General features: G+C 52.2%; 1 protein-coding gene across 5 annotated transcripts in view; it reads right to left on the reverse strand.

Moving 5' to 3' along the window:
- CSMD2 (CUB and Sushi multiple domains 2) overlaps nucleotides 1-21,449 on the reverse strand; it is a 550,277-nt gene that overhangs the window by 276,287 nt on the left and 252,541 nt on the right. For all 5 annotated transcript variants that reach the window (XM_079130766.1, XM_079130765.1, XM_079130764.1 and 2 more), the window contains exon 6: nucleotides 12,765-12,877. In XM_079130766.1, coding sequence (XP_078986892.1) covers nucleotides 12,765-12,877 — 113 coding nt within the window. The remainder of the gene's footprint in view (nucleotides 1-12,764; nucleotides 12,878-21,449) is intronic.

The raw sequence follows: 21,449 nt of genomic DNA on the forward strand, positions 1-21,449 counted from the left end.
TGGATGGGGAACTAATGGAAGGAAGTTAGGTCACTGGGCTGTGCCCTTGAAGGGGATATTGAGACCCTAGCCTCTTCCTGTCTATCTTTTTGTTTCCTTGGCTATCAGGTGAGCAGCTGCCTCACAGATTCATCTCAGGAATTTGTCACAGGAATGGAATGGGAAGCTGCCTAGCCCACACACAGCTACCCTCTGCCCTTCTGCTTCAGATCCTGCCCTGCCCAGTTTCTGAGCCAGCCGTGACAGGGTATGGTTGATTGGGTTACAAGACCAAACGGTCACCCCTCCTTGTGCCCACACTGTGATGTGACTTTTGAAGTCCCTTCAAGTACTGAGGTGGAATACATTTTCCTACCCCTGGACTTTGGACTTGACCATTGGAAATTTGGAGGCCTTGACCTGTCAAAGTCTTATGAAGCAGATTAGTCTTGCCCCTTTGTATCTCTGTCACCATTGTGAGGGGACTCAACTAGTCCAAGGAGGACCAGAGACAGATGGGGCAGAGCTAGCTGGCCCAGTGGGGCCTGGCCTACACCAGCTGACCTCATATGGGCAGGGAAAGCTGAGTCCTGGAAGTCACTGGGGGATGGAGTCACTTGGCTCAGGTGGGTGCCAAAGGATTAAATATGGCTCTGACCCTGTCATTCACTCAAGTCCACAGCTCATCTGGACTGTGCCACACATGGCAACAGAGCCAGAACTCCACAGTCCCTCAGGCTGCTCCTCTGTACCCATCAAGCTCTTCTGGCTTGACTCTCCCTGTTCTCCCAGGAACTCCCCTGGCCTCAGAGGGCTTCATCCTGCCTCTGGTTGTAAGCCTTGGTGCATCTGCCCAATCCCAGATCCCCTGTGCCACTTTCCCGCTGACCCCTACAGGCTGGTTCAGCCCACCTAAGGCTGACGCCCAGCAGTGGTAGAAGCGCTGTGGCCACCTCCCATGTGTCAGGACTGGGTGCTGTTTTTTTAAATTTTATTTTGTTCTAATTAGTTGTACGTGACAGTAGAATGCATTTATACATTTTGATGGATCCTACATAATGACATGTAATCTCTCATTTTCCTGATTCTTTACAAGTTCTCTTCTTAGATCTGTTTCCTTGGCTTCCCTCTCACACCCATACATGATCCCTCAGCAAATTTTTAAAAAATAAATCCCCAAGGCCACCACTTCTTGCAACCTTCACGTCTCCCTCCCTGGTCCAGGTCCCTGTGTTTCTACTGTCCTTATGGCCCCGGCCTCCCCATCGTCCACCCTGGCCTCCATAGAGTCTGCTTTGCTTTCAGCACAAGAGCCATAGGGATCCTGTTGGAGTAAAGCCAGCCCATACTGCATCTCTGCCCCAAACTCTTCAGCAGTACCCTTCTCTTCTAGAGCAAAAGTCACTGTCTTTAAAACGTCCTTTCCCTGTGACTTCTCTAGCCCTTTCCTTGACCTTGGTCACTCTTCCCCAGTCTCATAAGCCTCCTTGACATTCCCACGATACTCCAGGAATACAGCCTCAGCCCCAGTCCCCTGGGATGCTTCTGCCCACGTAGCCGAATGACCTGCTGCCTTTCTCCCTTGAAGAAATGGTGCAAAACCCACTTCCTCCTCGAGACTCTCCCTGACACTCCCTTAAGCCGCCACCTCCCACCTCTGCACCCTCTTCCCTCTCTCTACTTCATCTCCCCAACTTTCTAACACACTATTATTTACTGGGTCACTTTTTTTTGTACATAGGATATACATTTATTAATGGTGAAAAAGCATTTACCCAAAGTGAATGTTACAAAATATAAAGAGTATCTCCACAGTCTGGCTAGCTCACCCTTTTAGGCATTTCTCAACCTGCATAGGGCTTTTTTCTCTCTCTCTCATTTGACCTTTTCCCTCCTCTGTCTCTAGCCAAAGTTTAAAATTTCAGACACAAAGGAATATTAAATGCCTAAACCTTTACCAATAGTTAGTAGGGAAACATTAAACAACTTATCTGCTCTTAAGCCTGGGTATTTAAATACTAAAATATCTACTAAATTAAAAAAAACAAATTAGACAGGAGCTATAACAAAAGCTAGTTTGATAATGTTCACAGCTACCATGGTGATAACTAAAATATTAAATATAGTTCTTCTGCTCTATCCTTAATATGCATGCAGACATAAACACCTGCAATATGTAAGGCTTGACTTGAGACCCAAAATGAAGTTATCTCCCTTCCTGATTAGAGTCAAGAAAGTATAGAATCTGAGTATACATAGACAGTAACTTATTGTCCCAATTTCCTTTAAGTCAGTCCAACTAGATAAGAATCCTCACTCTGGACTGATAGTCTTCCATATAGGTTTTATAAAATTGGAGATATATGTCTTACACAATTCAAATTAAGTATCAACAGAATAAATTTCCTCATAGGGAAATTCTCATTGAGTATTCCTTGGTTTGACATTACAGTTTAAACTTGATACTAAGGTATCAAGCAAGTAAGAATTTTAAAGGAACACCAAACTAGTTCTTTTATTACGAAGTAGATTAGACCACTCTATGGGGTCATTTTTATCAATCACCTCCCAAGTCCAGGACTTTTACCCACTGCTGCATCCTCAATGCCGAGAAGAGTGTTGGTGCATATGTTGGGGACCTTCAATAATCAGTTCATTTGGTCCTTTTTTCAAAATCTTTGGCCAGTAAATATTATATCTACTTGATAGAAAATAAAATTGGGGTTCACAGTGGTTTAGGTGACAGGCTGTAGGACAAACATGGAGGAAACAGCCGTGCTCTTGCCTGAACTCCAGCTTCTTTTCTGTGACCTGTCCCTGGAGCAATTCCAGGGGCACCCTTGACCATCCCCAGCATCTGCCTCACCCCAGCTTAGGCCTTGAACACTCAGGTGCTCACCATGGACTTGAAGGAACACAGGCCCATCTCGAAACCAAAACCTACAGCAATCAGGCATGCAAGGGACAGGAGACCCCCGACTCTGGCTAAATAAAAAAAAATCACCAAGGGTTTGTTCCCCAGCAAGTCACTGTCTAAGCTGAATGCCTGATAAAACTCACTTACTCCCAGAGTCAGAGCCTCCTGGCACCACTCAAACCTCTTTATAAATGTGCATTGTTCTCTGTGTGTATCCAGCAGGAACATTTCCAATGAACACTAACGTGGACCCATTATCCAACACAGGGCATAAGCAGGGACACATACATTATTCCAACCTGGCTGGTACCGCACGACAGGGGCAGCATCCCTGCTCAGACACCCCAAGGGGAACTGGAGGTACCCAGCCCCACAAGGGCAGTTCAAGCTCTTGGCCCTGATGACCCCTTAGGTGGGGGTGGCAGGGCAGGGGTCGGGAGGGGGTCTCTGTGACCAGTGTAGCCCATTTGAGGTCAGTCTGCAAAGATGGCTCAGGGCACCTGACCAAGAAGGAGGGAATGGAGTCAGAGTCTTCACTGTCTCCTGCCTTCCATTCTAGGGTCCAGTGGAGGGAGGGGGATGAGGGTAGGTCAGAGTACCACAGAGGCCGTTCCCAGTGGCACAAGCTGCTCAGGGTTTCCTCGTCACTGATGGTGGGGCCCATGAGATGTGGTAGGCAGGAGAGGAGGTGCTGCTAAGAGGGAGCCCCTCTTCCTCTCTTCTCAAAGTTGTACCGAGGAAAAGCTTCCTGTCCTTACCTCCTCTGGAGGCCCAGGAAGGAAGCCTGATTCTCTCCCTAAACCCTCCCCAGGAAGGACTGTCCAGTCTGCAGGTTTGGTGCCTAACACTCATTGGGTTGCTTTCAGTAGTGGATGATGTCATCACGTCTCCCAAGCTGGAGCTAAATTCTGTTTTCCCTCTTTCACGTCTTGCTACTTACTATGGGATGGAGCTTGTCAAGGTGATGAGAATTGAGTAAGGAACCTGAAATGCTTCCTGGGGCCTCTAATTTGCATATAAACTTTTGTGCCTGACTTCTCCTTTCTGTTGGGTCTCAGAGTTTGCGTGTGGCCTTTGGGTACCACATGATCGTCAGATGCATCTTAAAATACATGGATAGATTTCTTATTCCCCTGTTAGCCTGGGAAACATAGGGTCCACAGCTCTTTGATACCCAACAACACAAACTTGAAAAGACAGACATCCAGGGCCCAGCCAGCTGGCCTAGGGCCAGGCCCTAGGAAGGTGTGGGCCACCTGTGGGAGCTGACAAATGGGTCAGGAAAGTGAATCTAGGCAAGACTCAATCACCAAGGACATCAGTATCAAGAAACTGCCTCCAGATGTTGGGACCTCAGTATTTTTTTAAAAAGCAATCCCACGGAAGCAGTCACACCTGGAATTGTGTATGGTGTACTTCTTTTTTTTTTTTTTAAGCCTGCCCAGGTAGGTGGGAGCAATTGTGGATCATGGACTACCAGGGGAAATCAGCCACAATGATGAGTGAGCTTGGCATTTCAAGTGGATAAAGTGTGAAGGATCAGAGAAGAGGACAGGTCTCCCCCTAGAAACCCAGAGTGCACCACTGACAGACCAAGTCAGAAAGGAAGGCGATGTGCAATATAGCAAGAACCTACGGAATTTACAGGATGCCTTCGTTCATGTTGTTTGTAGGTTCATTCATTTGTGGGGTGCTACCAGCCTGGTGCCAATGACATTACTGAAGTATTGGTCTCTAAAAACAATTGGACTTTCTTTAATGACCAATGCAGTGGAGACCTAGTGGAGCCCGGAGCTGGCTCTATGTTTCTGGCCACACTTGAATTCTCACCCCTCGATGCACACATATGCATGCAGGCGTGAACACTCCTGTCCACAAGCACCCTTACGGTACACATTTGTGCACATGTGAACACACGGTGACAAAAAGTCACAGACTAGATGCAAGTCACACACATATTGGTGCTTCCTCCGCAGGTGAGCCAGGTCAGCACTCCCAGGAGAAGCGTGCTGTCTGTAACTGGCTGATGGAAATCTTACTAGGTACATTCATCTCCCCCGAGTGATAACGACTACAGGAGACTGCCAGGCTGCTCCGCTCATTCTTTATATTCTGCTTAATTACGAGACATTTCCCCGCTGTTGTAAAGGTTAGCGGGACACATGGTGCACATTTAGCTGGAAGAATCTGGCAATACAAATGGCTCTGGAGTCTGCAGCATGAGCTATTGGGCTGATGGAACAGGAGACAAGGCCTGTGAGCCGGGAGGGAGACCTGACCTGGGCCTAGTGCTCTGGGAGTCCCAAGGGGCTCAGATTTCCCTCCCCGAGGAAAAGCCCCTCCACTACTTGGTCCCTGTCCAGTGTCTGCCATGTGATGTCCTGCCAGCTGGGCTGGCCCTCACTCTCCCCCGTGTCACAAATCCAATGGGTTCACCCTTAGAAGATTTCTCCAACATGAATCCTTCTTTCAAGGGTCTAAACCAATTCTGCCTAAACTTATCCTCTTTTACTTGGATTTTTTTTCCCCACTCCCTCTAGTCCATGTCTTAAAAAGTTGTAGAGGGTGATCCTTTGAAAACTGAAATCCAATCTCTTTTTCATCCTTGCAAATGTTGTCCGCCTATCCTGCCGTCTGTCCCTCCCAGGATGCCTCTGAGGTTGGCTTCTGCCATGGCCTCACCACCCCTCCTGAGGACCTGCTTTGGCTACCCACAATGCTTGGCCAGATGAGGCCAGTGTTGGGAAGGCTAGCTCCTCATTTCACTCAGATTTATGCCAAAGATGTAAAACGTCACGACTCGGATGCCTGAGACCTAATGTGTCAAGGCAAGGATCTAGCAGAGGATGTAGCCATTCCTGCAGCTGCTCATTGCCAAAGGGAAGAACAGGGATTTCTAAGCAGAGCAGAGAAGCCTCAAGGTAAAAGATGATGTGTCTTCGGCCAGGTCAACGGACTCACAGGACAAATAAAAAACGACCGAGACCAGACTTGATCAGGAAGAGCCTACAGCGTTGCCACCTCTGCTAGCTACTGTACTGGCATGCAAGGCTTAGCGAAGATTAGCCAAGATGTCAATTCAGTGGACACCTGGCAAGGGGCGAGCTGCATGTTTGCTGTAATTACTGGCTTTAGGAAGCAGCCTAAACCTGTGACAGCCCCTGAAGAGACTGCTCAGCTAGCCACAATGTCTGCAAATGGAGAGAGGAATTAACAGCACCATATCTGCTGTCACCACAGAGGTGGGAGGGGTGTCAATATAGCAAAGGACAGAAAAACAGCGCATGTTAAAGGAGAAGTCGAAGGCACAGAGACTGACCAACAGTACAACCCTGGCTACTCAAACGTCACATCCAGAGTTCCGAGAGAAGACCTCCAGGATGCTTGGGATTTCCAGGTCCCAGCACATTGTTCTTGTAAGGTATAAAGCCCCCACCTCTCCCGTTACAGGAATTTCCCGCCTCCCAACCACTTGTCAATCTGAGCTCCGCCTGCCTCTTCCCTTACAGGAATTTCCGGCCTTCCCACCACCTGTCAATCTGTGCTCTGCCCGCCTCTTCCTTTACCGGAATTTCCAGCTTACACTGTCGCCATCCTCCTGCCTCCCACTTTACGTCCTAACATGCTATTGGTTCATCAGTCAGCCTGCAAGAATTCTCCTCCGCGATTGGTTCCTTTCAGCCCGGGAGATTCCAATATCTGGGAGAAGCCATACGCCATTTTTTTCTCTTTCATCCCTTCTTTTCTCCCTGAGCGGACCATAAATGAAGTCCCTTGTGTGAGACCTCATGTCTGCGGAGCATTTTTCTGGGAGCTATCGGAGAGCCACAACTGCCCCTAACATCTGGTGATGCATTTTGCATTTTTTATTTTTCCTAACAGTCCTCACTCTTGAAATCGCCAACCACCACCAGACGCCTATGGTCAAATTTGCTGAAAGAGGTTTTAGTACACTGATTTGGAATAGGATACAAGTTGGCTTGCAGGTTACAGTGGCCAAAGCTCCAAGTTGGGGTGACAGAGAAAGGATCATCAAAATTATTGCTACGGATGGTCTGGTGCTAGAGAAAGAGGGCTTGGCCCTGAATCCTGAAGGACTCAGGGAAAGCTGGCGAGGCTATCGTGACTAAAGATGATGTCAAGTTCTTGCAAGGTAAAGGTGACGGGACTCAAATGGAGAAGCCTCTGCGAGAAATCACTGAGCAGTTCCATTTCACTACCGTGTCCATGAAGGGAAAATTAACGAACATCTGGCAGAACTTGAGAGGCAGTAGCTGTGCTGAAGATTGACGGGACAAGTGAAGTAGAAGAGAACCAAAGGAAATAGTCACAGATAGACTAGGCGCCTCAGGATGTGCTGTTGAGAAAAAGCTATCATCTGGGTGCCTGGGTTCAATCCATCCTTGAATTCGCTGCTCCAGCTAACGAAGTGCAAAGGATTGGCACAGAAACAACTAGAACATCCCAAATTCTGGCAACAACAATTGCTGAGAATGCAGGTGTTGAAGAATCACTGATAATTAAGAAAATTATGCAAAGCTTCTCAGAAGCACCATGCGTGGAGAGTTCTTGAATATGGCAGAAAAGGACAACCATCGCCCCAACTAAGGTCATAAGACGTGCTCTGGCCGGGCGTGGTGGTGCACACCTGTGATCTCAGTGACCCTGGAGGCTGAGGCAGGAGGATCGAGAGTTGGAAGCCAGACTCAGCAACTCAGTGAGACTCTGTCTCTAAATAAAGGGCTGGGAATGTGGCTCAGTGATTGAGTGCCCTGGGTTCAATCCCCAGGACCTCTCCCCCAAAAGATACTCTGAAGGATGCCACCTGGTGTGGCTTCTTGGTGAGCCATAGCCACCATATACCACCTTGGAATTTCTAACAAAAAGGATCCTTGCGTAGGAGAGGGGCCATGAAATAGGGGAAGGCCTGCTCCAATCCCTGGAGGAGGGTTGCCCTTTTTGGTGGCCTTCATTAACTACTTCAGAGAATTAGGTGGAAAAAAATGAGTAGGGGAAGATGTTGAGGGGAATCCCTGCAGCCTTCAATGGCTGGTTTCAGTGGCCTGGCTAAGGCTGCTCTCTCTCACCTGGAATGTCTGCCTCTCGTCCTCTGTCCGGCCTGACTCAAATGTTACCACCTCCCTGCGCCATCTCTCCATCTCTCGTCAGAAGTCATGGTCCTCCTGAGACTTTATTCGGAAGTGGAACCCTCATTCCACTGCAGTGCCCCGTCCTGTCTGTCTACCGATGGCCCAGGCGCTCAGATGTCTGCATCCCAGGGCTGACACAGAGCCCGGCACACAGAAAGTTCTGGTATCAGTCTGATGATTGAATGGCCGAAAGGCCAACTGTTAGAAGGAGGTGTGCTTTAGATTCATTTCCTGACAAAAGGGTGGGTCACGCCTTGTGATGGTTTCAATATGAGGTGTCCCCAAAAGCTCCCGAGTGGGAGAATGCAAGAGTCAGGGGTGAGATGATGGGGTCGTCACAGCCTTGGCCTAGTCAGTGCATTAATCCTGATGGGGATTAACAGGATGGAACTGCTGGCAGGTGGGGTGTGGCTGGAGGAGAGGGATCATTGGGCATGTGCCTTTCAGGTACATATTTTGTCCCTGGAGAGTGGGGCTCTCTCTCTCTCTCTCTCCCTCCCTCTCTCTCTCTCTCTCTTTCTCTCTCTCTGCTTCCTGGTGCCATGTCCTGAGCTGCCCTCCTTCATCACACCCTTCCGCCATGCTGTTCTGCCGGCCCTGTAGCCCAGAGCAACAGAGCCAGCCAGCTATGGACCACGGAGTCAGCTCTCCTGGTCTGCCTCTGCCTCTCCCTCTCCGCTCCTTCTGGTCCTAGAATTCTCTGAGACTCCTCACTGTCTCCCATTTTCACTGACAAGCCCATATCTTTAATGCAAAGGCCATCACATCGCCTCTCTTGCTCAGAACTTCTGCTCACCTCTCGTGACAAGCCTGGTTTCCCCAGGCGATCCCCAACCAGACCAGGCCAGGCATTTGGGTCCCAGCCTTCCCTGACCCCCACGGCTCACTCTTGCTCCAGGTGGCCAACTGCCTGCAGCTCGACAAACTTGTCCTGTGCAAGGCCGGCAGGGAATCGGCCTGGAAGGCCGCTCCCTCCGCGTAACCTGCCCGGCTCTGCCCGGAGTGGCCGCAGCCGTGGACAAGCGTAAATGAATGAAAGAGCTGTCCTTTGTTTACGGACACTTGGATTTGAATTTCCTATAATTGTTCATGTGTCATGAAATAGTATTCTTTCTTTTGATTCTTTTTTACTCCTCGATTGTTTAAAAACGTGAAGCCCGTTCTTGGTTGGAGGGCATTTGAAAAAAACAGGTGGAGGGCAGCGTTTGGGTTCTGACCCACATGTGACTGAATTTTTGTGTTTCCTTAGATTTGGAATTTTTCTGGAATACGTGGTTTTCCTGTCTGTCTGGCACCTTTTTGAGACTCACCTTTAAGTTGCTGACTTTTTAATTCTTGCTTCATTTTTTTTTTTGTCTTTCCTCCTGTCCCTGCAGTCCCGCTAATTGCCCCTTTATCTCTGGTCCTAGAACCCTTAATCAGACACAATTACAGCCCTTATCACTCGTACAGAAGCTACAGATTTACGTCTGGGCCTCTCTTTAACCTGGTCTCCTTGAGAGCAGAGACGACCCAGGAGTGTCCATCTCTCTTTGCTGTCACATGGTGAGTCGCTTGTGGAACCCAGTTGCCTAGGTGCTAGCAGCTAGGTAGAGGCAGACCCAGCTGGAGGTCAGGCCTTCGGGGACCCTGTGCCACCGTGTCTGAACACAAATACCCTGGTGTGCTACTTGGACTGAAATAAGAATGGAAGGTGCCCGGTTGTAGCTTATTTATCTTTTTCTTTTTTAAATTTAGTTTCTGTTTTCCTGAGGGGGGAAAAAAAAACACATCAATACCAATTAGGGATTGGTAATTATTAGCTTGGGAGGACCATAAATCATGGGTCTCTGACGCCCCGAAGCTGAGCCTGGGCCAAGCTGACCCCAGGCTGATGATTTTCCTGCCCCTCCAGGTCCGTCCGGCAGACTTCCCTGCTGTGTTGTGACCTCTGAGGACTGACAGAGGGCGAAGGAGCCACTGGCACCTCTGCCGACCACCCAGGGCACGGAGCACAGCCTCTGTCCCCTGCTCCTCGTTCCCTGTTGGGTGGCAGGTGGGGGCACAGCAGGATGGAGGGGGAGGGGGAGGCGTCATCCACCATCCCTGGGGCCCCTCCTCTACACATTCCCCTGGCTCCAGCTCTTGCCCCTGGGTCCCCTGCCCCCTTTAAACCTGGTGGTGGCAAAGGCCACCCTGCTGTTTAGTCCTGGGAGGGGACCTCCCCATCCCTATGGGTTCCTTTAACCCCCCCTCACCTCTCAGTTATCCTTTTGTGAAACCCTTTCCAGCTGAAGCCACGAAGGGCCACCCAGCCGCCACGTCGGTGGCTGAGGGAGAAGAGCCCCCCTCGGGCAGTCCCAGCTGTTGCTGACTGATCACATGGTACCTCCTTGCACTAGGCACGGGCCGTCTGAAAACCACGAGAAAAACTAGGCCCCAGGGGAGACTGGCGTGTTGGCACAGTGAACACACTGGCTGCGTGTTAGTCACGAATCGATCATGCAGTAATTAGGCGCTCCAGGTCCAGACTGGCACAAGCAGGGCCATGCGGGCCTTCGAAGCCTGAGACCTGGAACCCGCGGCTCACCCCCTCCGAGGCTCTCTCCTCGTCTGTAAAATGGGGCTAACAGCAGAACCCGCTTCACGCAACTGCTGCTAGAGTGAAGCCAGACGTGCCCAGTGCCCGCAACCTAGGAGCCCCTTAAACACGGACAGATGCTAATACCCAACCCCCCGTGCGGGCGTGTGGGGGGACCCCAAGTGGAGGGCAGGGCCTGACCTCAATGAATGCATCAGCAATAAAACACAGCTTTTCAGACTGTGGGTTGCTCTCTGCTGCAGACTTGTGAAATTAGTTTAGAGGTTATGAATTTAGCATAGAAAATGGGAACCACATTTCCAGGGTACATCACCATCAAGGGTTAATCGCCCTGGGCGACATGTTCCCCTTAGTCCTATGGAAATGCGTGTGTAGGGCATGGTGGGGAAAGCATGTATTTAAAAATATATAGAAATATAAACATGTATGTGTATGTTGTGGTGGGGCAAGGTTACAGCTCGAGAGCTACTGGTCAAACAGGAAGAGGAAGTCACCTAAGCTCCCCTCTTTCGGGTTAACCTAGCAGATGGCCCTGTGACTCTGCAGGAAACACTCGTGTGCCTGTGAATGAACTCAGGTTTCATTCCGGGGCTGTGACTTGGGCTAGTTATACGACCTCTGTGGGTCACAAATGAAAAGAAAATGGGAACAAAGCCCCATGGGGCACTGCAGTATGGGCGGTGTGCAAGCCAGGGCCCTGCGCACAGTAGGTATGCAGTCCCTGAGGCCGCCTGGTCTGGGGCCTGGCTGCCATCGCCTGGCACCGCCTTTGCCTTAACCTATTGCAGTGACTAGGGAGTTCCAAGTACTCCCAACACCCAGCACTTCTTTAATCAGAAGGAACTGTGACAGTCAGTCCTGCTTTTCTCTTCTGGAAAACATAACAGAAAGATTCAGACAGGTGCTTCCCTCACACAAAAGCCCAGCCCGGCAGAGCTCAGGCCAGGCTTTGTTAAGCACTCACACCAAAGGGGTTTCTTGCTTATTGTTTAGACGTTTCAACGGTGTGCTCTCCTCTGGCTCAGTGAGTGAGGCCATCCATGAAGTTCAGATTCTGAAGACAACCCTTCCACCAACAGTGAAGCTCTGAGCCCTTTCCAGCCAGAGAGCTCGAAGCTCCCCAAGGACATTGGAGAGGGGGCTCCGCTCTGCCCCAAGCTACCTCTGGGGTGGGACAGCAGGCGCTTGGCTTGGGGGCTCCAGGGCCTCATAGAGGGCCTTATAATTAATAAATGCATCACAGAAATGCATCGTTGAATCTTTTAAAACCAGCATCACTTTGTGATTGGTAATAGTTAAAGGCTTAACGAGCACGTTATGAGGCCCAACCCTGGTGTTTATAAATTTCGAGTACTTCAAATAAACTCAAGGTTGGAAAGGAAGTCCTCCTCGGCCCCGGGGCGTCCCTGGTTTCTGGATCTCCTCCAGTTGCAGAGAGCTCCCTGCTTCTGGGTTAGCCCACTCCATTTGCAATTCTTCATTATTGGAATAGAAATGTGTTTACCTGCAATCTTACCAGACACTCCGGTCTGATCTCCTGCCACTAGACAGCTCTTCCCAGATTTGAGCATGCAAGCTACAGTGCTCCCTAAAGTGATTTTGCCTGTGATTTTAATATACTAGCTTTCATGGTAAAATGAAAAATGAATGGGAACGTGGGACGCCCCCCAACTTTGTATGGTTAAAGGTCAGTGGATAACGGCGGGGGGGACGGGGGGCTCTGGCTCAAAGGCAGTAGTTCAGGTGGCCTCGGGGAATTGGCTTACCTTCTCTGAGTCTCGGGTGCTTTCCCTAAGTCAGGGGTGGTGACGGTGCCTACCTTGCCACGTGATGCTGAGGATCGAATGAGCAGATGCCTGTTGGATGCCTGCCCTGTGCCTGGCTCCTAGATGGCCTTAGTATTAAGTCCCCATGAACCTGGCCCGAAGAGGGGCAGCAGGGGCTGCACAATTCAGGAAATGTCTCTCCCTGGTGCGAGAGTCCCCAAGGGCAGAGGCAGGAGATGCAGAGGCAGGGGACAGTCTGGAGGGAAGGGTGTCCTGAAGCCAGACCAGACCCAGTTTGGGGGGCAGGGTGCATCCCCCAGCACAGTCTCTGTCCCCGAGGAGGAAGGCCAGCGGTCCTGGGCCCTGCCTACCTTGATACTGGGCACTGAAGCCACGCTGCCGGTGGTTGCCGTCTGCCGTGAAGTGCAGCCGCAGCCAGTTCTTGCTGCTGATGACCGGGGCTGGGAGGCTGGCTCCGGTGAACCTGTGGGGACAGGACATGGTGGGTCAGGGAGCAGAGCCAGGCAGGATGCGGCAGGCGTCCAGCAGGCTCCCCTCTCCTCTGGCCTGCTAGGCCTCAGGCCAGCCCTGGAGGAGCAGGAGAGCGCTGTGTGGTCCCCTGTCGACCCTCCAAAAGCCAGGGCCTGACAGTTTCTACCACTTCTCCAAGGACTCATTCCACTGAAGCTCCTGTCCCAGAGCACTTCTTCAAGGACTAGTCCACTGAGGGCTCCCCACCCAGAGCACTTCTTCAAGAACTATTCCACTGAGGGCTCCCCACCCAGAGCACTTCTTCAAGAACTATTCCACTGAGGGCTCCCCACCCAGAGCACTTCTTCAAGAACTATTCCACTGAGGGCTCCCCACCCAGAGCACTTCTTCAAGAACTATTCCACTGAGGGCTCCCCACCCAGAGCACTTCTTCAAGAACTATTCCACTGAGGGCTCCCCACCCAGAGCACTTCTTCAAGAACTATTCCACTGAGGGCTCCCCACCCAGAGCACTTCTTCAAGAACTATTCCACTGAGGGCTCCCCACCCAGAGCACTTCTTCAAGGACTATTCCACTGAGGGCTCCCTGAGATGCCCAAAGCAGGGGGCTGATCCTTCAGGCCAGGAGCAGAGGGTCAGCACCACCTCTACGCAGACCTCATCCTTCTTCTGGGTCTTCGCCCCTTTTCTGCCTGGATATACTCACCTGCACATAACCCTTCCTCCTGCATCGTCCACACACCTGAGAGGACTCAGAAGGCCCTAAGCAGCAGCCCCAGGCCAGGCCTTCCTGGCTTGGCTGCCACACAGAGGTCTGCTCAGATCCGGGCTTTCCCAGCATGCCTCTGGACCTGCTACTGAACCTCTGTGAATGCGAACCCCAGCAGCCCCTGAGCCTGTGGGAATGCAGGAGACCGTGGCAGGCAGGGTCTAGCCCTGAACCTGCCACACACTAGCTCCCACCATCTGATTTTCCTTCTGGTCCTCTGCTGCTGCCACGGCATCTTATTGAATTATGATCCAGTTCTCCAGGTGCGTGTCTCCCTAGGATAACCCTGAAAAGTGTCCATGTAGCCCAGGGTGAAGCCGCTCAGGTCCTACAGAAGTCTGCTGTGTGACCTTAGAGAAATCACCTAAGCCCTCTGAGACTCAGTGATCTCATCTATAAAGTGGGGACCATCATAACCTCTCCCTCAACAGGTGGCAAAGATTCAGTGGCCATAGCCGGTCCTGGCAGGAGCAGCTCATAGTACTAGCTGCTGTTGTTAGATTCTTCAACTTGGTTCCCACACCAAACCCAACACTTGGTACTAAGTAGGCAGGTCAGGGTCCAGCAGAAATCAGGTGGCACTGTCACAGGAGTGACTCCAGGGGTCTAATGAATGACTCAAAGATGAGGGCAAACTCTAGGGAAACCATGAGCCAGGGGCAATATCCTGGGGTACTCCTCTTCCTGCAACAGAGAGAAGAAGAACTATCCCCCAACACAGAGCAGCATTACAAAAATCACTACACAGCACCCCATGGTGCTTCAACTTTAGTGGGGCTACAACTGGAAACCCCACTAGGAGGGAGCAAGGAATGAACACCCAACACTCATTTTCTTTCCCCCTCCTCAAATCTCTAACTGATGCTCCTGTTGATTTAGTCTAATTGGAAGCCAGAGGGAAAAAGGGAGAATTTTGAGGTTTTCCCACAGGTCTGTCTCCCCAGGCATGGAACAAGGTAGAGAAAGTAAGGGAGAGGATCTGGAGGTGCAGCAGCGGTGAGTGGGGCTTCATAAATATGTAGTAAACAAAAGACCTCACCAAGGAGTTTCACACCCTCCAAAACGGAATTTTTTACTATAATGAAAATGCTGACACACACCAAACTCTAGGAATATAACCCACAGTGCTGGGGTAAGAACTATTATAGAAACCAATTACTGCATTTCACCAGATCCCATTTAAAATAGTTTATTACAGGGTGAGTCATTTAAGTTTTCTAAGGAGCCACAAATGGTATTGTGGGCTTTTTTTCCCCAGGCCAAATTCAATTCCATCTCAGTGACAAGGCTCGGGGCCTATTTACATACGGGAAGCAGAAACTGGGAGAATTTCCCTGAATAATTCAGAACCAAAGGCTCTTTATTGCAAAGTGGAATGAGTTGGGGGCGTGCTGGGGTCTCAGGGGCGAGGTGAGGCCATGATGGAGAGGTAACTGGGAGTCAGCGGGACTTCCCAGAGCTGGGACCTGGGAGGGGCTGGTGGCTTTAACCAGGTGGCTGTTAGCCTGGAGAAACCCCGGGGACAACGCCCACCTCCCGTTTCTCCCGCACCTTCCTGCGCTCCGGAATTCTCTAGCGCCCATGTCCAGGGCTCGTCCAGGGCTCCACCCGGCCCGGGGTTGCCTGCACGTCCTTCTGGACGGCCCCCGCCTCTTCCGGCTCCAGTGTTGACGCTGCCAGTTTTCTTGACTCTGTCCAAGAACCGACAGGGGGGATCCTCACCCAACTCGGCCACCCAGGCGGTGCCAGACCTTGCTCAAAACCCGGCCATAAAGGGAAACTGACCATGACTCTGAGGAGCGCCGTGCTGGGCACTGAGGGTGTGCGCCTGTGTCCAACGGGGGGATCCCCTTCACAGGGACTCTGGACAGGACCCCGGGGAAGGAGGGCAGAGGAGAGATGCCCGGTGCTGGGGCAAGAGGGGCGGGCAGGAGGGCCTCACTGGGTTGGGAAGGAGTTCAAGAGGGTCCCAGAAAGGTTCCACGTCTTCAATGAGATACTAAAACACAGTGTAGACACCTTTGTCAAAGCTCCAAAGAACTGTACGCTTACAATGGGCAATTTTATTTCCTGGAAATCACACCTTAATGGAGTTAATTAAAAAATAGAACCAAGCAAAATGAGTCTTCAACGCCTCCGATAACTCAGAGTAACTTAGGTCGACCTACGGGGCCTTAAAGAAAGCCAGTTGTCCTCCCTGCTCCTGCCTCCTCCTCCTCTGGCCTCTTTATTCTTTATGCTTCAGTCTTGCTCTCAAGACTGGCCAGTCCTGCTCCTGCCCCAGGGCCTTTACACATGCTGTCCCCTCTGCCAGACCTCCAGCTGCCTCCCCCTCTTGCTTCCTCTAAGCCTTTGATCAAATGGCACCTTCTCAGTGGAGACTTCCTGGTCTGACACCTGTCTTCCTTTTCACCTTGAGTGTGCACAAACACACAGGTGTGCACACACGTGCACACAGTTCTCTAGTCAAACAGAAGAGCTGTGTATACTGAACAGACCGTGCTCTTCTGAGCTTCTCTGCCTCTACCCTTGCTGCTCTGTGTGCCCGTTCCTGCTGCACCATCTGGCTGCACAGAGAGGTAAGAAAACATCCTCGAGGTCACACAGCTTTTAAGTGGCAGAGGTGGGGTTCAAGCCCAGGCCAACCTATTTGGAGCCCAGGCACTCAGCCATTGCCCTAGAGTATCACATACAGGCAACAGGAAGGAAAGTTGGCAGGAGAATTTAGGCTGAATTCCGTTCTGTTCCTGTTCTTTCCCTCCTTCCTCCCCCAGGATCCTCTTTAGTTTTGCTCCCTCTTAGAATCATAATTAAAGGAGAGAAACACAAAGAGAGATTCTCCCCTCAAACCTTTCTGTCCACATTAACTTCACTATGGGGGGCCTGGGGAATTCCAAGTTCACCCAGTAAATTGCTACTGCAGTACAACATAAAATGTATTTAAGCAATTACACTCTTTTTTTTTTTTTTTTTTTTTTTTTTGGTAAATTGACTTTCGTTAAATGGGGCTTCATTAATGGAATCTGGCTAGGGGAGAATTAAAAAAAATCACTCCCTTTAATGCATGTAGTTGATTACGGAGATGTGGCTCTGAGCTCCGCAGCACGAAGCTCTGAGATTTTCTCTCCCTAATGGGAACGCCTGGAGTAGACTTGGTGGTGGCCACCTCTTCTAGAAGCTTCTCGTGCAGGGGTGCTAGGAGATGATCCCTACAGGAGGACAACAGGGCCTCTTAAACAACTTGAGACAAAGGGGATCTTGGTTGAAATTCGGGCATCCCTGGAGACAGGCAGCCTCTGGAGAACATTCCTTCATGCACTGGCCCAGTCAGGGTTGTGAGGGCTCTGAGCTTCCCAGACATGCTGAGTCCCCAGAAGCCTGTCACCTCAGAGATCAGGCTGCCATGGGCCATCCTCCAAGCAGCCTCCACCCCTGGGTCAAAGGCATCTGGCTTCTGTGCTCCCCAAGGGACTCTGGGCAATGTCTCTCAACCAAGCTGTGCGCACAGCCCAGGTCCGATGCAGGGGTGAAGCTCTGCAACCTGGTGGTGAGCATGCCCATCCCTGCCTGCCCGAGGCTGGCCCATCCCTGCCTGCGGGAGGCTGGCCCACCCTGCTTGCCCGAGGCTGGCCCATCCCTGCCTGCCCGAGGCTGGCCCACCCTGCACTACTGAGGCTGGCCCACCCTGCTCTACCGAGGCTGGCCCACCCTGCCTGCCTGAGGCTGGCCCAGGAGAACATGAGATATGGATGGGAGGCTCTCGCCACCCTGCGGGCACTCCCAAGCCCACTCCCCTTCTCACCAGCCATGAGGGCTGGAGCGGCACCAGGGTACAAACGGGGAAACCCTTTTGTCTTTGTCAGTGGTCAGCAAAGACTACCAAGGTCCTTGCAGGAGGCTGATTGCTGCCTCTGGCCCTGTCCGCACCCCTCCCCTCCCTGCAGCCAACCTTTGTTAACTCAGTCCTGAAACCTTTCTCAGCACCAATGTCTTCCATGATCGCTTTCCATCAGCAGGTGCCTAGGTTCCGTGCGTGAAGACGAGCCCTCTCCCAAGGCAATCCCAAGATGTCACGCATGATCCCGAAACTCGCACAGGCCTGGAAGGAGAGCCAGGCTCTGGGAACGGACAGAGCCTGCTGCAGCTGCTGCTCTGGCCTGGTCTTTGAAAGGGGCCCTTGGCCGCCCTGGGCTCTTTCCCTGAGACACCTGCCCATACCTTTGTGCTGGCAGCTTGGGCATCTCTTCCAAGACTCCACTCCTGGCTGCCTGGCGTGCGCTTGGGGTTGGGGGCTGTGCTCTAAGCCAAGGGGTGCTCCTCACCTCCGAGTGCTCTTTACAACACCCCACCCGTCACCCAACCAGGCCCGCCCTTGACTCTCCCCCACCTGTTCCACGTGGCCAGTTGTGGCCAGCTCCCCCACCTCCCGACCCCATCTGTCCCACCAGGGCTGCAGAGATAGCCTCTGGCCTGCCCTCTGCTCCCGACCACCTTCCCCACCCTGGGGATGGGTGAAGGCCCTGCCTTGCTGGAGGTCTAGCAGTGAAGGGTGAACCACAGGATTCAGAATAAAGTTTGAATTTAAAAATGCCGTCCTGCCTGATGAAACCCCCTATGGGCTCCAGCCAAACCGAGGAGCTCTTAGGTCTGGGACACGGCAGTGTGCTGTGCCTGGCCCGGCACGCGCTCTCCCCTCTCCCTGGGATTCCCGTTCCCCGTGCCCACCCTGACTACCAGGCACGACGGTGCCGATCCATTAACCTAGCCAGTGGCCGGGTCCCGCCTCTCCCTCCCCATCCGGGTACGTTCCCTCTGCACCCTGGACATGCACCGGCAGTGTCCTAAGCAGACCAAACCGTAATCATCTCTGGACTTGACCATCTCCTCCTAGAAGGCCAACTCTTTGTTAATGGAATCTGGCTAAGGGAGAATTAAAAAAAAAAAATCCCTCCATTTAATGCTTGTAGTTGATTATGGAAAATGTGGCGAGCTCTGCGGACCAGGGAGGAGGCCCCTTGTCTCAGTGGCTCTGGCCGCACCACCCCCGGCCTGGCGCCCAAGACCAACGCCGCAGAACAGGGATTGGCCGACCGTGGCTTGCTGCCTGTGTCTCCCAGGTCACAAGCATGCCTCGCACTCATTTACACAGCGTCTGTGGCTGCTTCGGTGTTACAATGGCAGAGTTGAGTCACCGTGCCAGAGACGATGACTTGCAAAGCTAAAAATATTTGCAGAAAAAAAGTTTGTGGGCCCCCACCATTGAAGCTGCACAGACGATTGAGGTAGTAAATTAAAATTTCATTTCTAAGTAGGGCATCATGAAAGTGTACAAACAGAGCTTAAACGTTCCATCATAATGTAAAATGGCCTCAAACATCCGTTTAATTGCCAGTCCATTTAATGCAGGATCAAGGCCTTTCCTTTGACCGTGGACAGTATCTACTTCATGTCAATCACAACCATAATGCCAGTCTCCATTTCCAGTTTTGCTACAGGTCTTCCAGGTAACAGATATTAATTGAGCACCTACTATGCTCCAGGCATGGTGCTAGTCACTGGGATGCTTGTTCCAGAGCCAGGTCCCCATGGGACTTCTCCAGTGGGGTGCAGCCCTCTCCTTCACACACTCCTAATATTTTGGAAGCAATTCTTTTTAGAGACACTCCTTTGTGGAGTCATTCCAAAGCATTCAACTGAGTTTCCATAGCTGCAGCTCTATTTCCTCTCACACTTGTATTTCATCAGTTTATGTGATGTTTAATTTAAATCACATAATTACAATAACAAGTATGACTGGCACTGACAGAGTTGGCAACAAACCCAACCAATTCTCAGAAAGGGCAGGACTCAGCTGGTGGGAGCGGAAGTGCACGGGCGTTCCAGACTGCTGCCGCGGGTGCTCAGGCCGTCATGGGCACCCGGCAGGGCGATCCGCTGAGGCCTCGAGAGCGCCAGCTGGTCGAGGGAGCGGCTTTGGTGCAGGGGCTCAGGTTGCTTTATAGACGCGCCCAGGAGCTGACCGTGGAATGAACGGCAGTCACGTGCTGTCAGCGCTGGGCGTCTTTTCTCTTTACGGTCCCTCCACATTCAGAAGAATGAGAACCAGCCAATCTTCACCTCTTCAACTTGGGAGAGACTTCAGGGTCTCCCAGGCCTCGTTCCCCAGCTGGGTGTGAATGCGGCAGTCGCTATACCTGCAAGGCTTCCTACCATCAAGAAGTCATCTCCCGGCGATCCTCTCTGTCCACCGCATCCACCGCCTGTTCTCTGGCTAACCCCTCATCCTTCAGGGGGACCAGCCCCTGGCTCCAGGAACCCTGCCCTTCCCCGCTGACTCTGCTCTGCTTCTCCTGTGTCCACCCCACCCCCAGGCTCCCTGCACTTTCTGGAACTCAGTGCTGGTCTTGGCATGCCTGGTCCAGGGCCTGCCTCGCCCATGGACCGTGAGGCCCCTGGAGACAGCAGCTATCTCTTTCCTGTTCCTGGGTCTTTCCTGGGTACCTTGCAGAATGCCTGACAAAGGAAGGGCTCCGTCAAGGGAGGACGGTGTACAAATGAATGCTATCCTGCAGGTGACAGCAGGGGCACGTGAGGGGAAAAGGAGGTGGCAGCAAGCCTGCGGGCCCCGGGCAGCAGGAGGGCCTCAGATGCCATGCTGGGTCCATCTCAGCTCCCTGTCATCATCACCACCTCCTCAGTCCCCCAGCCCGGCTGTGCTCCCCAATTACTCAGCAGCTGCTGCCACCGTCCGGGGACACCCGTCAGAAGTAGACATGTCCCCAGTGCAGCGACAGTGGGATCTGGTGATCAGTGTGGGCAAATGTTCGGCTCCCTGGAGGCGCCTGTCTGCGCCGGGGAGCGCGGGGGATGCGCTCCCGGCTGTGTCTCCTGACATGGGGTCTTGCGTGTTGGGCGGCACTTGGAGAAGGTCTGGGGGCTGCTCCCTTTCGGTTTCCTTCCGTTCCTAGCTCATCAGCAGGATGCCGCGTGCAGATGCGCCCTGGAGCTGACGGGACAGAGCGGCTGGGTCTGAAGATGGGAGCTGGTGGCACCTGGCTTGTGGCGCATCCCGCTAGGGTTGCCAACCCGCTTTCTTCTGTCTCTGGCTTTAAATCGGGCAGTTCCACTCTTCTGAGCACTAGAGGCCTTTGAAGATCAGTCTCCCTTCCTCAACCTGCAGATCCTGTAAAGGACAGCCGCACCAGGACCCCTGGGCCACAGCTGATTGGATCCACATGGTCACGTGGCACAAGCTGAGCCAATCAGTGTGTGGGACTTCTATCTGGAAGACAGGTCCCGGGGCCCCTGATCAATTAAGATGAGGAGAGGCCCCGAAGGGCTGACTTTCCGGGGGCGTTTGGGAAAGTTGTAGAAGCATCACCTCCTCTCCCGTGGCTGCTCCTAACCCGCCCCTTACCGGATGTCTTGTGGGCCTTGCGTGTTGGTCTACCTCCAGGCCCCACTCCAGCCTTCACAGCCTGGTGACCACAGGGCCTTATACTTCACCCCGGCCCTCTGCCCTGCTCACGTCTCTGCCTACGTGGAGATCTACTTTTCAGGGTCACCCCCTGGCTTGCCCCTACACAGAGGCAGTAGGTTTAGGAAGCCTAAGGGTCCAGGGCCAGGCCTTGGGAGCCGGACAGTCCTGTATTTGAATCCAGGTTCCGCTGCCTACCAGGTATGTGACCATGGACATGCGCCGGAACTTCTCTAAGCCTGAGTTTCCTCCTCTGCGCCATGGGATCCCTCTGAAGGCCTGTGCTTCTGTGTATGTGTCTAGAACCGTGCCTGATGC

The sequence above is a fragment of the Sciurus vulgaris genome (assembly GCF_902686455.1).
Source record: "Sciurus vulgaris genome assembly, chromosome: 1".
Classification (NCBI taxonomy): domain Eukaryota; kingdom Metazoa; phylum Chordata; class Mammalia; order Rodentia; family Sciuridae; genus Sciurus; species Sciurus vulgaris.